General features: G+C 45.4%; 1 protein-coding gene across 1 annotated transcript; it reads right to left on the bottom strand.

Moving 5' to 3' along the window:
* Positions 1-4,080: 4,080 nt before the first annotated feature.
* Positions 4,081-12,880, bottom strand: sf3a3 (splicing factor 3a, subunit 3). Its single transcript, XM_012879145.3, has 17 exons — positions 12,662-12,880; positions 12,497-12,544; positions 10,895-10,947; positions 10,122-10,227; positions 9,954-10,026; positions 8,074-8,165; positions 7,919-8,001; positions 7,699-7,837; positions 7,540-7,608; positions 7,383-7,450; positions 5,955-6,062; positions 5,798-5,867; positions 5,539-5,703; positions 4,750-4,860; positions 4,566-4,656; positions 4,431-4,486; positions 4,081-4,340 (listed from the first exon to the last, which is right to left on the bottom strand). Exons 1-17 carry the CDS (start codon positions 12,755-12,757, stop codon positions 4,263-4,265), a joined length of 1,506 nt encoding a protein of 501 aa, XP_012734599.2. The 5' UTR covers positions 12,758-12,880; the 3' UTR covers positions 4,081-4,262.
* Between the last annotated feature and the right edge of the window lie 598 nt (positions 12,881-13,478).

The raw sequence follows: 13,478 nt of genomic DNA on the forward strand, positions 1-13,478 counted from the left end.
CACACCACATGATGCTGCCATCCCTGTACTTCACAGTCTGGATGGTGTTCTCAGGGTGGCAAGCTTCTCCCTTTCTACTACAAATGATGATGGTCACTATGGTCAAACTGTTCAATTTGTTTTCATCAGACAACAGGAGATAGTAATATAGTAATAGTAATAGTAATAGTAATAGAGATGTCGCCATACATCAGACATCTTTTTCCTGAGTGCATTTACACATTGTCATCTGGCATATGTTGCATTTAGAGTAGTGGCTTCTTCTTCTCTGAGTGGCTATTCAGCCTCTGTGAGCACACAGCGATATGTTTGAATGACATTTGGATTTAATGCTGAACTGTCTTTTACTGCTGATATATTATTTTTGAATTGCACCAGTTTTACTGTACCTACTTTTAGTGTAGCTCCACTTGCCTATAGCAGGTCTCTTCACAGGAACAATAAAAGTCCTGAATAGAACCGAGGACCCGTTTCACTCTGGACAAAGACGCTCTCTGAGCTTCAGCACCATCTTCACATGCTCTTTATATTTTGTTGTAGGGTCAATTCACACATTTCAGATCAGGACCCATTCATCTCTGGTAAATAGAACCCATGCCCTTCCTGAATGGTATAAAGGCAGGACATTCCCATGCTGTTTATACTTTCATATAATTATTCAAACAGGTTAACAGGGAACCTTCAGGTCCACTATTCTCTTCCTGAAATCTGGGCTGATTTCAGTAAGATTTCCTGTGATGTCACACAAGGAAGCAGTGTGCTTGAGGGGTTGACTTAAAATACACCCACAGGTGTTCCTCCAGTTAACTCATATGTTGGGAATTAACCCATCAGCCAATCAGAATCTCACAAAGCCCTGACATCATCATCGGGCCATTTTTCCAAACAGTGTAAAAGGAACAAAGTCATGGTGTATGTAGACTTCTGACTTCTGAAGAAAGTAATAAAATAATTCTGCCATTATTCTGGGATTCAGCAAATAATCCTCTCAACAGGAAAAGTCAGGGCTGATTTAATGTCGGACAGTCACAACAAAACAATTGTGTCTTTTTAAACACTGTAGGCAAAAATCTGGCTTCTGCTGTATGAGCTTCATTTTCTGGAATATAATTATTGAACTAATTAAACCTTTAAATGGTGCTCTCATGAGCAGGATGGTGACCATCTTGTTAGGAGGATGGCTATTCACTAAAATTATGGACGCCCCTGGAAACAAGGTGCAAGTACTGTAATTGGACCTGGCTGTGGCTCGGTGGGTCTGGTAGGTTGTGAGTTTGATTCCAGCTTCCTCCACCTCATTTTGAAGTGTCCTTATGCAAGACACCAATGCCGAGTTGCGTAAGGATCTGCCCGTGAGTGTTTGAGTGTGAGGGATCTCACTGATGTGGTCAGAATGACTGGAAAAGTTCCCAGCAGTACGATCCATGTAGAGCACCACCTCTTAAAACCTTGCTGCTCTGCCTTTGGTTTCCACGGGAGAGGCAGGATCACCAGAGATGAGCAAAGACAGAACACTGGGTTTAAAAGACACCTCTGTGGGCAGCCAGGCAGGCGTGGTGTCCAAGAACCTGTGCTATTGATCATTTTATTGTCTAATGAGTCAAGAACAAAATAAATACATTTACATTTGTTAGCGCTTAAGTATTTCCACAAAAATAACTCACTGCAAGTTTTAACATTGAAATTGCTTGTTTTGGGGTGTACTCTGCAGCTGAGCTGAGGCACGTTTCTGGAGCTTCTTCTAACAGACGGCAGTGAAGGTTCATTGGTTGGTCAAGGTCGTTTCATCCAACATCTGCTTCAGTTCTGAGCAACACGGAGGACGGCTTCCTGCCTTGACAGTAATGGCTGTGCCTTGATAAAGCCTTTCCCACATAAAAATACAGGTTTGCACCCAGTTGACCATAGCTTGTTTACTAATGCTAAGCCTCTGAGCAGCAATCTATGGTCATGTTGACAGTCAGACTCAGTTTCCCATCAGGAAGCCACTGGTACCAGGCTGGAGCCAAGCTGAACACCGATGTGAAAACCTGGTAATCCATAAAAATCCTTTGATTTGATAAAAAAAAAAGTTTTCTCTGCAGTCTGATGGCACATCCATATGCCCTGATTAATAATCCCAGAGCAGCATTTCTGAACTGCTCCAGCAAGGTTCTTCTTTTTACTTTGCTGACAGGACTTCACTTCACAAACTCTGTGGATGTGAAGCCAGGTGGAACGCAGCACCCCATGCATCACGTTTTAAATGTTCCACCAGCCCACTGTAATACTGCGTAACACATACGCTTCTTTAGGTCCAAACGTCTGTGAACAGAATTGTGAATCAGCCAATCACATGACAGCAGTTGGCATGGCAGTCAGTGACAGATGGGTCGCTTTGAGTATTTCACAAGCTGCTGATCTGCTGGGATTTTCACCTCCAACCATTTCTCAGATTTTACAGAGAATGGTTAAAAAAAAGGGAGCAGCAGCTGATATCAGACTAGATTACATGTTCATGGTGAAAATCCAGACACAGCCTGCCATGCTTATGCAGTCGGTAAAAGTGAAAAATACGAACGCTGATGAGTGCACCGTGGCCAGGGTTTGCATATGGTGCCCGCAAAAACTAGGAAAGGAATGACAGAAGGAAGGGAGGTAGGAAACAAAGAAAGGAAGAAAGGATAAACACAAAAAAGAGAGGACAGAAGGAACAGAGGTGAAAGTCCAGAAGGACACAAGGAAGGAAAGTCTGGAGGAGATAAGGGAGAGGTAAACAGGTAAACCAGAGCACATAACTCCCTTTCATTAGCTCCCTATTCAGTTTCAAATCCATTTTAAAGTTCTTTTGTTTTTAAGTCTTTGAATGGTCTTATTTGTCTGAACTGTTGCACATTTATATGCCACCACGCGCTCTTAGGTCGTCCGATATGGAGGACCAATCCTGCCATAATTAAAAATACACACAGAAATATTATTAAGTCCTTCATTTATTTCTGTGTGTATTTTTAATTATGGCAGGATTGGTCCTCCATAACATTATTTCTCTTTGGCCTTCAACTCACAGTGAGTTAATAGCGTTTTAATATTGCACTCTTTCCTTGAATTTGTGATATTTTGTTTTGTTGTTCTTTTTTATATTTGTACAGCACTTCGGTCTGCTGCTGTTGTTTTTAAAGTGCTTTAGAAACACGTGGTATGATATGGAGAGAGGAAAGCAGAACGAACAAGATGGAAGGAAGCATACAAGGAAGGAAGAAAGGACACGGAGGACAGAAGGAAGCACACTTTCAGACACTGCAAAGGAAATGAAAGTGTTGGAAGACAAATAGTTCCATATTTATCCAGAACTGGAAAACACCTTCTCAGATTGCAGCCTGGGTAGAACCCCAGTGGAAGAACCTGAAGGCCGACCCACGAATGACTGACTGACTCATTTCAGATGAATCAGTAACACAGGAGACAAATATGAAGTGGACCAAATCAGTGACTGATCCGGTCAGTCACGTTGGGCTGCAGTTACTTTCAACCTGCCAGTTTTTAGTCCAGGTGTGTCATAATAACCAAGTTTACTTTTACCCAAGTAACTTTTTGGAGGGGGGGAAATGACTGTGGTTTTATTGCTGTGACCTCTAGACTTCTAATGAATATGATGAAGTAACGCTGCTCTACCAGCCTCTGGTGTCGATCATCTGGTCCAGAACCAGGCTTCAGTCACATTCATCTTCCTTTTGGTTTCCAGGAGTCTGCAGTACCAGTGGTGCTAGAGCTCCATCTGCTGGACGCCACATGGAAACTGCTCCTTACTGGAGAGGATCATTAAATGTGCTGCTGAGCAACAGCTGCCCGGGCTGAACGCTGAACCCAGAGAACCAAAGAGATGGCTAGAAATGCAGCCTCAGCATTAAGTGAACTTATCGGATTGGCAGGAAAGAGCTGACCTAATATTTGCTGATATTTAGTCACCTAGAGAAAATATCACTGTAGACAATGTAATTACATTTGCTCTGTTTTTCCTTTGAGACACGCCGGTCCTGATCAGAACTCATGGACCCTCTGGTTGATCGGCTTCACAGAACAGAGGAACCTTTAGAGACGACACTGATTAAACTCCTTGGTTTATTCGAATCATCAAAAGGTTGCCACGTTACAAACGGAAGAAAAAAGGTGAAGTTTGGTAAGGCTCTGGAAAAACAACATAACACCTAAAAACATGAGTAAATATGAGATTAAAAAAAAGAACGAAGCTCCACAGATGGATGGCCTCGCGTCCCGTCGTCCATCTACAGCAGACCCTGCCTCTTCAGATCCTCGTACGTCTTCTTGTTGACCACGTTTCCGATAGAGTCCTCGTACTCCTCCTGAGGGGGGGGAGCCATTCAGAAAATAAGCCAACGTGTCCCATTTGGCCCGGTTCTGTCCGGGAACACAGTGTCAGCATGTCTGCTTACCTCCGTGTCTGGCTGCCACCGCTCCAAGGCCTTCTGGGACTTTAACTTGGCCCACACTGAAGAGAACAAACACAAAGAACTTCTTAACGCTGGCCTCAGACCCAGACGTGGTGCTGGCTGACAGAACCCACTTACAGGAGACGGCGTCCTCTATCTGCGTGACGTTGGCAAAATGAGCTGTGTTGGGGATTCCTAGACACCGCATGCCGTGCGCATGCCGCCACTCCTAAAGACGCACACATAGTAGCAGAAACCCAGAGTTATTTTTGTTCTGGAACCACTTAGAGAGCTCTTTTCCCCCCAGAAGGAACACACATACTGCAAAGTGCCTCTGGAAGGCCTTGGGTCCCCTGTAGGTGTAGTTTCCACAGATCTCACAGTTGTAGTTGATGTTCAGGCCGTGGAGTTTGTAGAGCCAGTAGGGGATCGGCTGCAGGGAACAAACAGAACCAGAGCAGATTCAGGCTGGTCAGTGGAACACGCAGCAGAACCAGGCAGAACCTTTAAACTGCTCTACATGTGGCTGACAACAGTTTATGCGGCCCAGCAGCCGGGACCCCACAGGGAGGGCAAAGGGTGCCTGGGTTTCAAATATTCTGTCTAAAAATCTGAAAAGTGCGGCGTGTTTTTTGATTCAGTTTCATCTCCCTGATTAAACAAATCGGGGGTGGGGAGTAAAGCCTGGCAGCCCGTCGGTCTTATAACCTGAAACATATTAGAACATCTCAAAAAATACATTTTTGTCCGTTTTCACAATTCATACTAAAGGAGCTGTAACTAATTTCATGGAAATACATATTTTTCAGAGGGCCTCACATTTCTATTTGAAGTATACTTTTTATTGATCTTATGTAATATTTCTGTTTTCCAGATACTGAATGTTGGGGTTTTATTGCCTGTACGCCATAATCATTAACATTAGAATAAATAAAGACTTGAAACACTCCAGTCTATGTATAATAAATCTGTCTAACTTCCTGAAATGATCTCCAGGGTTGGCGCTGTAGCTGTAGCTGTAGCTGTACAGAGCGATTAGGATCACACTGGCTCTGCAGCAGCGACCTGTCCTCTCGGTTAGGCTCAGCTCGGCTGGGCGGTGCTGCCTCACCTTGCCGTCCCAGCCCAGCGGCAGGTTCTTGGGGTTGTAGATGATCTCGTTGTCCTCGTCTTCACTCTCGCTCTCGCTGAGCTGCTCTTCCTCCTCCTCCTCCCGCTCCTCCCCGGTCCTGGCCTGCTTCCTCTGCACGTTCTCATGAGTGAGCTGCCTCTGCTCCTGGATACAGCCACAGAACCCACAGCCGATGGTCAGACCGTCACGTGGGAGCAGAACCAAACCCACTGACCCACGGCTGATGACCAGGACTCACCCCTAGGATCTCCACATACTCGTAGACCTGAGCTTCTAGGAAGGCGATTTCTTTGTTGCGCTCCGTGTCTCTGAGGAAGCAATGCATTGAAACGTTCACATTATGACCCGTCAACGACATCATCTGACGCTAGGTTCACTTTAATACGCTTACATACTTTTTAGGACCTTTGGCTTTGGGATTCTTGGCAAACAGCGACGGGTCGAGTGATTCCAGGGACTTGCCCTTGGTGCTGAACAGTCTCTGAGCCCTCTCCTCCAGAGTCCTGATCACACAGACAAACGCACGTTACAGGGCCTCGTCAGAGTATTCACAGCACTGTGCAAGCTTACAACCACAAGCTTCAGCGGGGTTCAGATGACAGGCCAACACAAGGCAGGGCCCGTTTAGAGAAGTGGAAGGACAACCAGGCCGTTTTCCTTCTTTACTAATGGAAATCTGATTAAATCTGAGCAAACCTGTGCGAGGTGTTCTGATCGGACCTTTGGTCTACAGAGGAAACGCTACGTGTGGAGGACCACTACACTAACCTGACTAGCCATTTGGATTTCGCTCCGCCTAGCTTCACTCACATACATCTGGAACCTCTCCCATAGAGAGTGATTTCTCCAATTAATTTTATTGTCTAGCCAATCAGGACGCAGGGCTGGAGTTTCATAGATGTGACGTAGTGGAGAAGCGACCATGAGACTGATTCAGACAATGGCGGCTCACATCGAGGAAGCAAGCGTTAGCATTGATGCTGCTATTTCTTCCGTGTTGTCCAATCCACCTAATATTGTTTCATTAAAAGAACATCAGAGAACGGCTCTGAAGGCTTTTGTTGGTGGAAACCATGTTTTCGCCCTTCTCCCGACCGCATTTGGCAAGTTTTGTTTACCGGGACGCGCCCGTGGCGGAGCGGTTAGCGGTTAGCGTGAACCATGTTAGGAGGCCTTTAGTCCTCGACGCGTTCAGCCCGGGATCGACTCCAACCCGCGGCGCTTTGCAGCCTGTCTTCCCCCTCTTCCTGTCAGCTCACTGTCAATAAAACACGTGCCACTAGAGCCGCAATCACATTAAAATTAAAAAAAAAAGTTTTGTTTTTTCCTACGTCGCTCTCACAGCGTCACGGGTTAGCTTCGGTGTGAGTGGTTGAGTGGCTTATCCAATCATATGCACGGATTTTTGATAAGGCCCAGCCTTCAATAAAGGCAATTCCTATGGAGATGTCCCAGATGGATGTGAGTGAAGCTAGGCGGAGCGGCTAGGGTCAAGTTACCACTACACTGCTGGCAGGATGAAACACGGGGGTGGCAGCATCACGATGTGGGGAGGTGTTTCTTCTGCAGGGGCAGCGATGCTGGTCAGACATGACGGCAGGAGGGATGGAGCTAGGTCCAGGGTGGTCCTGGGCCTAGCTCCATCCTGTTAGAGGCTGCACATCCATGCATGGCATGCAACACGTTTCAGAATAGTTACAAAAAAACGCGTCTATAAAACCATCACTCATGCTCCTTCCACTTGGTATTTAAGCCCTGCTCTGTGTTGGGGCAAAATGTTATGAACATGTCTTCACAGCGCTGCAGCTTTCTTCTCTTCTTACCCTCCACACTTCAGCCCCAAAGCCATCAGAGCCGACTTCAACCTGTCCAGACCTAAGGAGGCCAGCTCCTGCGGGACAGAGAAGACCCAGGAGTTCAGTTAGTGAAGGCCTACCTGTGCGGTCGGCATGAAACACGGAGCAGCAACGTTTGCTTTACCTCCCAGGAGGAGAAGGCAGACAGGTCCAGATGAGCTCCAGCATGCGTCAGAGCACTACTCGTCTCTTTCTGTGGCAACATTAGAAACGTGGGAGAGAACCATGAGCTAGCAGGACTTTATCAATCACTCTATTAGCCCTCTGCGGGGCAGACACTTACAGGCCAGCCTGGAAAGGTCCCGTTGTCCCACTTCTTCTCAAAGTCCAACAGCACCTTCCCATAGAGATCGTTCTGGTCCAGCAGAGGCTTGACCCTGTCGGTGTAGTCCTGCAGGTACTCCAGGAGCATCTCCAGGTACCTGCACAGGCCATGATTCCCTGCTTAGTCAGGACTCTGGCCAGCCAGCTCAGAGGCTACGCACACACAAACATGGACCTACTTCTTGTATTCGGCGTTCTTCCTGTCCTTGGGGATGTCGAACAGTTGGTCAAATGAAGACAGGTAAGAGATGTAGTCCAGTTTCTGGAAGGACGCAGGGAGCGGTTAGGAAATATGGCTCCTTTTTCAAAGAAGCTGATCCTGAAGGACCCTTACCTCAGCGCCCTTCAGATTGGTGAACTTCAGGTAGCAGTCGTGGAGGTCCAGATAGCGGCCGTATCCCTCTTCATCAGTGAAGTCCACCATGTCTGAGGAAGGAACACAGCTTTTAGTCCAGGGCTTTAAGGCCATGTGTTAAGCAGCTAGAAGCCCGTTCTCACCTAAAACTGACCAAAACCAAAGAGACGACCGGCAGGAAACTAAATCATACAAGCAGAACCAGCAGCAGGACCCATCATGGACCCACTGAGGGTTTGGGTCAATTCTCAACAAATCAAAGTTCAGACTGAGCCAGAGTCTGATGTGCATCAGAACCACACATGTTCCGCTTCCTCACCGCTTCCACAAGCTGCCTCTGGACGTTCTGATGGGACACAGACCCGCGTTCGGACTTTTCCAGCAGAACTCATAAGTCTACAGTTCCCACTGCCGCCTGAACGATGGTGATACCTTTCTGTCCTGTTGACGACCCCGGGCCGAGGCCAGGCACTTCATCTGATTACCATTTGGACTTTGGCTCCAAACAATCCCAGCAACAGCGGCATAGAGCAATAAAATGATTATTACCATTATTCCTGCCGAGCCGTTCCGCCCCTAAGTGAGGCTGAAAACGGAAACCTAAAACGCATCTGAGGGAGCAACTTTAAACCATCAGCCTAAATTAACCGCTGACTCCCCTCCATCAACACATGCGCTCACTGTCAACACCCTAGTAGAGTCGCCTGATTATTCCACTCAAAAAAACTCAACATGAAGAAAGGACTTCTTTAATTGGGGGTGATGTTTACATGTTCTTCTCCTTAAATCCTGAAATAAATTAAATAATTGCCATGACGCCGCCTGTCAATCAATCCTGGAGGCTCGTCACTAACTGACCAATCAGTATGGCTGGGCCATAAATCGATTTTATTGATTCATTAGAATTTACAACACATGAAGATTTCATTTAGAAAAATCAAGATTTTTTTTTTGTCCGTCCGGAAAAGGGGAAATTGTTTAGGTAATAGCATGCAATGTTGAATATATGTTTAGGAAAATATATTGTTAAAATACTGCAGAGATGAAACCTTTTACCTTAAGACGAGGCTCTTTAAAAAAAAAGTAAATTGATAATTTTAAAGTTGGAGTGTAGTCACACAAGTAAAGTGAAACAGCAACTACAACCAGCAGCAAACATTTTGTGTTGAATTTTCATTATTTAATATAATAATATAATGTTTTATAAGCATCTTTTAAAGGATAAAGGCATACAGCCGACTTGATAAGCTACTGAACACAACAGCGATCGACAGAACTATGGCATGGTCGTCTGGATGAAGGTAACTCCATGTTTGGTCATAAACATTGTATGATTAGTGAATAAATTGAAGAGTAACGCTGGACACTATTTCTGCTGCGTTTTATGTGTTCTGGATATGGACATGCTGCAACATCTGGTTGCATAAGCTGCGTCTCTGTCAGCTAGCATCAGTTAACAGGACTTTAATAGGTAGTGGAAGCTTTGCACTCCTAAAACAGTTTCACTGTGAATTCTTGCCATGGAAGCTCGATAGCTGCAGCAAAACATCTACTGCAGTCTGCAGTAACTATTCTAAGTTACTAATATATATTTTGAGTTGGGCATTTAAACTTGGCCTTTAACGCCCATTTGTCCCTGCTTACCTGATGTATGATACGTTTAAAAACTAATTTGCCCGTTCTCTTTGCCTTACTGTTAGCAGATAAGGCAGAAATGTGTCTGTAACGCTGTGAGCTTCACCATCACCGCCATTACAACTTCTTGGCCCTGGGGTACACCTCCGTGTGGGCGGACCCATCTTACAGTATTGGTCACGTCTGTTAGGGAGCAGCGGCTGAAGAAGCACTCTGAACCTTACTCTGAGCCTCCTCGCTGGGGTTGTCTCTGGCCTTCATCAGCTCTTCAAACTCTGCTGACATGGGAATGGAAATCTACGGGAACAGAGACAGACAATAAGCAGCGTAGAGACAGTTGTAAAGGTAACGTGGTCAGAACCTGAGCTGATGACGCGGGGGGAGCTCCCTACCTCGTTGGGGTGCTTTCTGTGGAACTCCTTTATATGCTTCAGTCTGTTGTAGAACTCGGCAAACTCATTTGGTCCTGAAATGGCAGCGAGCTCATCCCTCCTCATCCTACCAAAGACAATAGTTAGACAGCCTTTCCTGGACAAGATCCCCTTAGAGGCACCCCCACCCCCCGGGACATTATTTAACTAGTAGGATATTAATCAATATTTACTACTAACTGATACAGTTTAGGACTCTAGTCTGTCTCCTCCTCTCTCATTCCCTCCTCTCCTTCCTGCCGGCTCCAAACTGTCTTTCTGATTTTTAGGTAGGGCTGGGCAATATATCAAGATATGAAGATGTATTGAGATTTTCTTAAAAACAGATGAGAGGAGACTGCATCGTTTATATCGAGATGGTCTATGTTGTGTAACAATTATACTTTAATGCATTCCAGTGGGTTATTTTTCAGCCGTTTCTCATGTTTATCTGCAGCTGTGCCTGTGAGACATAAAGCTCTGATTCAGAGATGACTTTTCATGATTGGTTTATGAAAAGAGAAACATGTTGAGATAAATATTGTATATCGCCGTCCAGCTTAAAGATATTGAGATTTTATTTTGGGTCCCTGTCGCCCAGCCCTATTTTTAGTTTTTCCTCCTTAGAACAGATTCTGGATGAGATGTATGCAGCAGGAAGCTAAAACTCATTCAATATTTATAAAAGGAAAAAAGGCTCAGCTATAACTGTCACTTTAAAGCAAGTTTCAATAAGAACAAAAATCTCAACTCACCCGTCTTTGTCTTCGTAGGAGTCTCTCAGATTTGCGCTCACTTCCATATACCTCTGCCAGGAGACAGACAACAGTCAGGCTTTGTCTACTGCCAGCTCTAAATACCAACACCGGCCCTAAAGTCCAGAATCAACCCCAATCACTGGGTTTCACTACACACCAGGAACCTACATGTCTTTTTTTAAACAATCAGCAACAGTATCAGAGGTCATTCCATTCAAAAGAGCTTTATTAGGTTAAAACAACACAATTATGTTTTATTTTTCCACACAATGATCAGCCACGATCACTTCACCAGTCATACCATCACCAACCAGGATAGTTCCTCCAAGAGAGCAGAGCATGTTGAGGGTCAAAGACTTTTAGACTGTGGCCTTGTGACAAGTAGAACAGCAAAGACGGGTGATACTGTTGTAGAACAACTTCACAGACAGGCTGAGAGTCTGCAGGACGTACCAGGATGGGCAGCAGAAGAGTGCCCCTGAGTTATTTTCTCTCAATCCTCCAGATTGTTTGGGACATCTGAGAAACCCTTGTTCAGGTGAACTCTACCACAGGTCATGCAGTGTGTCAACTGTACACTGTTCTGATCATTCAATTAGAATCTGATCAATCAAGAGCGAGGTAGCTTCCTCCCTAAGGCAGCCCCTGGTTCTCCCCATGAACACTGCCTTGAAAGAAGAACAGTTTCCAAAAGTTACAACTGTGAGCAATCCAGAAACAACTTGGGTTTTCCATAGATGTTCCTTAACAATGGATGTTACGAGGCAAACGCGATAAGGACGTGAATCTATGGCTCCATCTGAACACCCTTATAGAGCAAGAATGCTTTTGCCGAAGCAGAAGTGTGTCAGCGCTCGCCATGATAAGTGCTGTCTGAATAGTGCAGTCAGTAAGGAAGGAGGTAGGAAAAGTAACCAGTATGGATAGTTTTGCCTAGGAACCTTGCAACGTCCCTTACCCAGCTGTTCGAAATCACCAAAGCAGTCTGAAGCTCCTTTCCTATCCGCGACAGAGTTCTTACTGTTGACCCCGTGAAAGTCAATGAACAGGAGCTAGGAGCTGTTATTAAGGGTATTCTGATGGAGCCGTACCAAACATGGACAGTTTGGATCAGTGGCCAAGGGACGTCCAAGGTTGAGAACTGGAACAACTGTCTGCTAAAGAGCAATCATCACCGCAGTATAAGGTAAGATAGTCTTTATTGGTCTCACAGCCTGATGTATCACAGCTACATCAGGCTGCTTTGATCCACGGATCCGTGGGAGGATTACTATCCATCCCTTTCAGCAACCTGAGGTCAGCTGTCAAAGAGCTGCCGTAGAAACCAACGAGATCAACTCAGAGCACTAAGAAGACGAGAGTGGAGCACCATCATCATCATCATCATCATCATCATGTACAACATGTCAGAGAAAGTTACAGAGATTATGAAGAAGGATCCAGGTTTTAAAAATCAACTCTTTAGATAGACTCGCTTTGTTTAACCATGTATCTGGTGATTTTGATGCCAGATCTTTTCCGTTCGACACTAGACGAACCAGGAAAGACTCAAATGGCGCATCCAACCATCCATCCATCCATAACAAACTTCATACTTACATCCAACATGGCTCTGATGCGATGATCGGAATTGATCTGTTCCCGCAGCTGAAACAAGAATCAACGCAAGATGAAAAACAACGACTTACTAACGAGTGCTGTGTGGTTGTTACTCAGAGGAGGGTTAGCGCCATGCTAGCGCCAGCTGCCAGCCGCACGGCTTACCGTGGACTTTTTGTGCAGCATTTCTTTGGTCTTGGCGTCCATCAGCCGCTCCTTCTCCTCGTGGTAGCGACGCTGCTGCTCTAAAATCGTCTCCATGGTTCGCAAGCCCGCCGCGGCTCTGTTAGAGGTTGTAGAAAGCTCCGCGTTAGCACAAAGCGTTAGCCACCGTAGCTGCTACGTTTGTTTTCAATGGCGCATGTTGAGGAACTACCGTCCGTCATTTAAATCAATGCGTGGGAAACATCGACCGAAAGATAGTTCCGCTCTTGTGACGCAGTCCACATAAATGTGCAAATAATGACAATGTCAATATTAAAACCGTATTAGCAAAAACAACATGCAGGATTTTCTTTCTTTTTATTTATTTATTTACTGTCGATTTAATTATTGTCAATTTTTGCCGGTGTGTTTGAGTGAATCTGGAATTTTGAGACTTCATAAATCACTCAGCCGCTACAGTTTGGCTGGGCAGAGGGTTAAAGCAACATCTGGAGTCATTAAACGCACCAAAGGAACATTTAATAAAACAAGACGGGCTTGGAACGCTCTTCCTTTGTAGTCTACAAAAACATCCCAGCCTGCTACATCACGTCAGGGCGCGCGCGCCGCGCGGCCGTCCTCGCGCTGGTGGAAGCGGTCTGTTTCGTCAAGGAAAAGAGCGGAAGTGTTGATTGTTTTCCGCTGAAAGTAAAATACTTAACAATAATAGCAGAACGTTTGAGCAGAACTTATTCATATCCCTCGCGCATAGTTTTAAACCGGATTTCATTCCACCAAGAAGTTTGTTCCAGATATGAAATGGGGCAGGCATCAACAG

This window comes from Fundulus heteroclitus, chromosome 13, assembly GCF_011125445.2.
Source record: "Fundulus heteroclitus isolate FHET01 chromosome 13, MU-UCD_Fhet_4.1, whole genome shotgun sequence".
Taxonomy (NCBI): domain Eukaryota; kingdom Metazoa; phylum Chordata; class Actinopteri; order Cyprinodontiformes; family Fundulidae; genus Fundulus; species Fundulus heteroclitus.

Excerpts from the sequence above, each read along its gene's own strand:
- sf3a3 (XM_012879145.3), bottom strand. The coding sequence starts at position 12,757 with ATGGAGACGATTTTAGAGCAGCAGCGTCGCTACCACGAGGAGAAGGAG. Across the intron at positions 5,704-5,797 it reads AGTATGTGGAGATCCTAGGG|GAGCAGAGGCAGCTCACTCA; the intron begins GTGAGTCCTGGT and ends GGCTGTATCCAG. Across the intron at positions 4,657-4,749 it reads CCTTCCAGAGGCACTTTGCA|GAGTGGCGGCATGCGCACGG; the intron begins GTATGTGTGTTC and ends GTGCGTCTTTAG.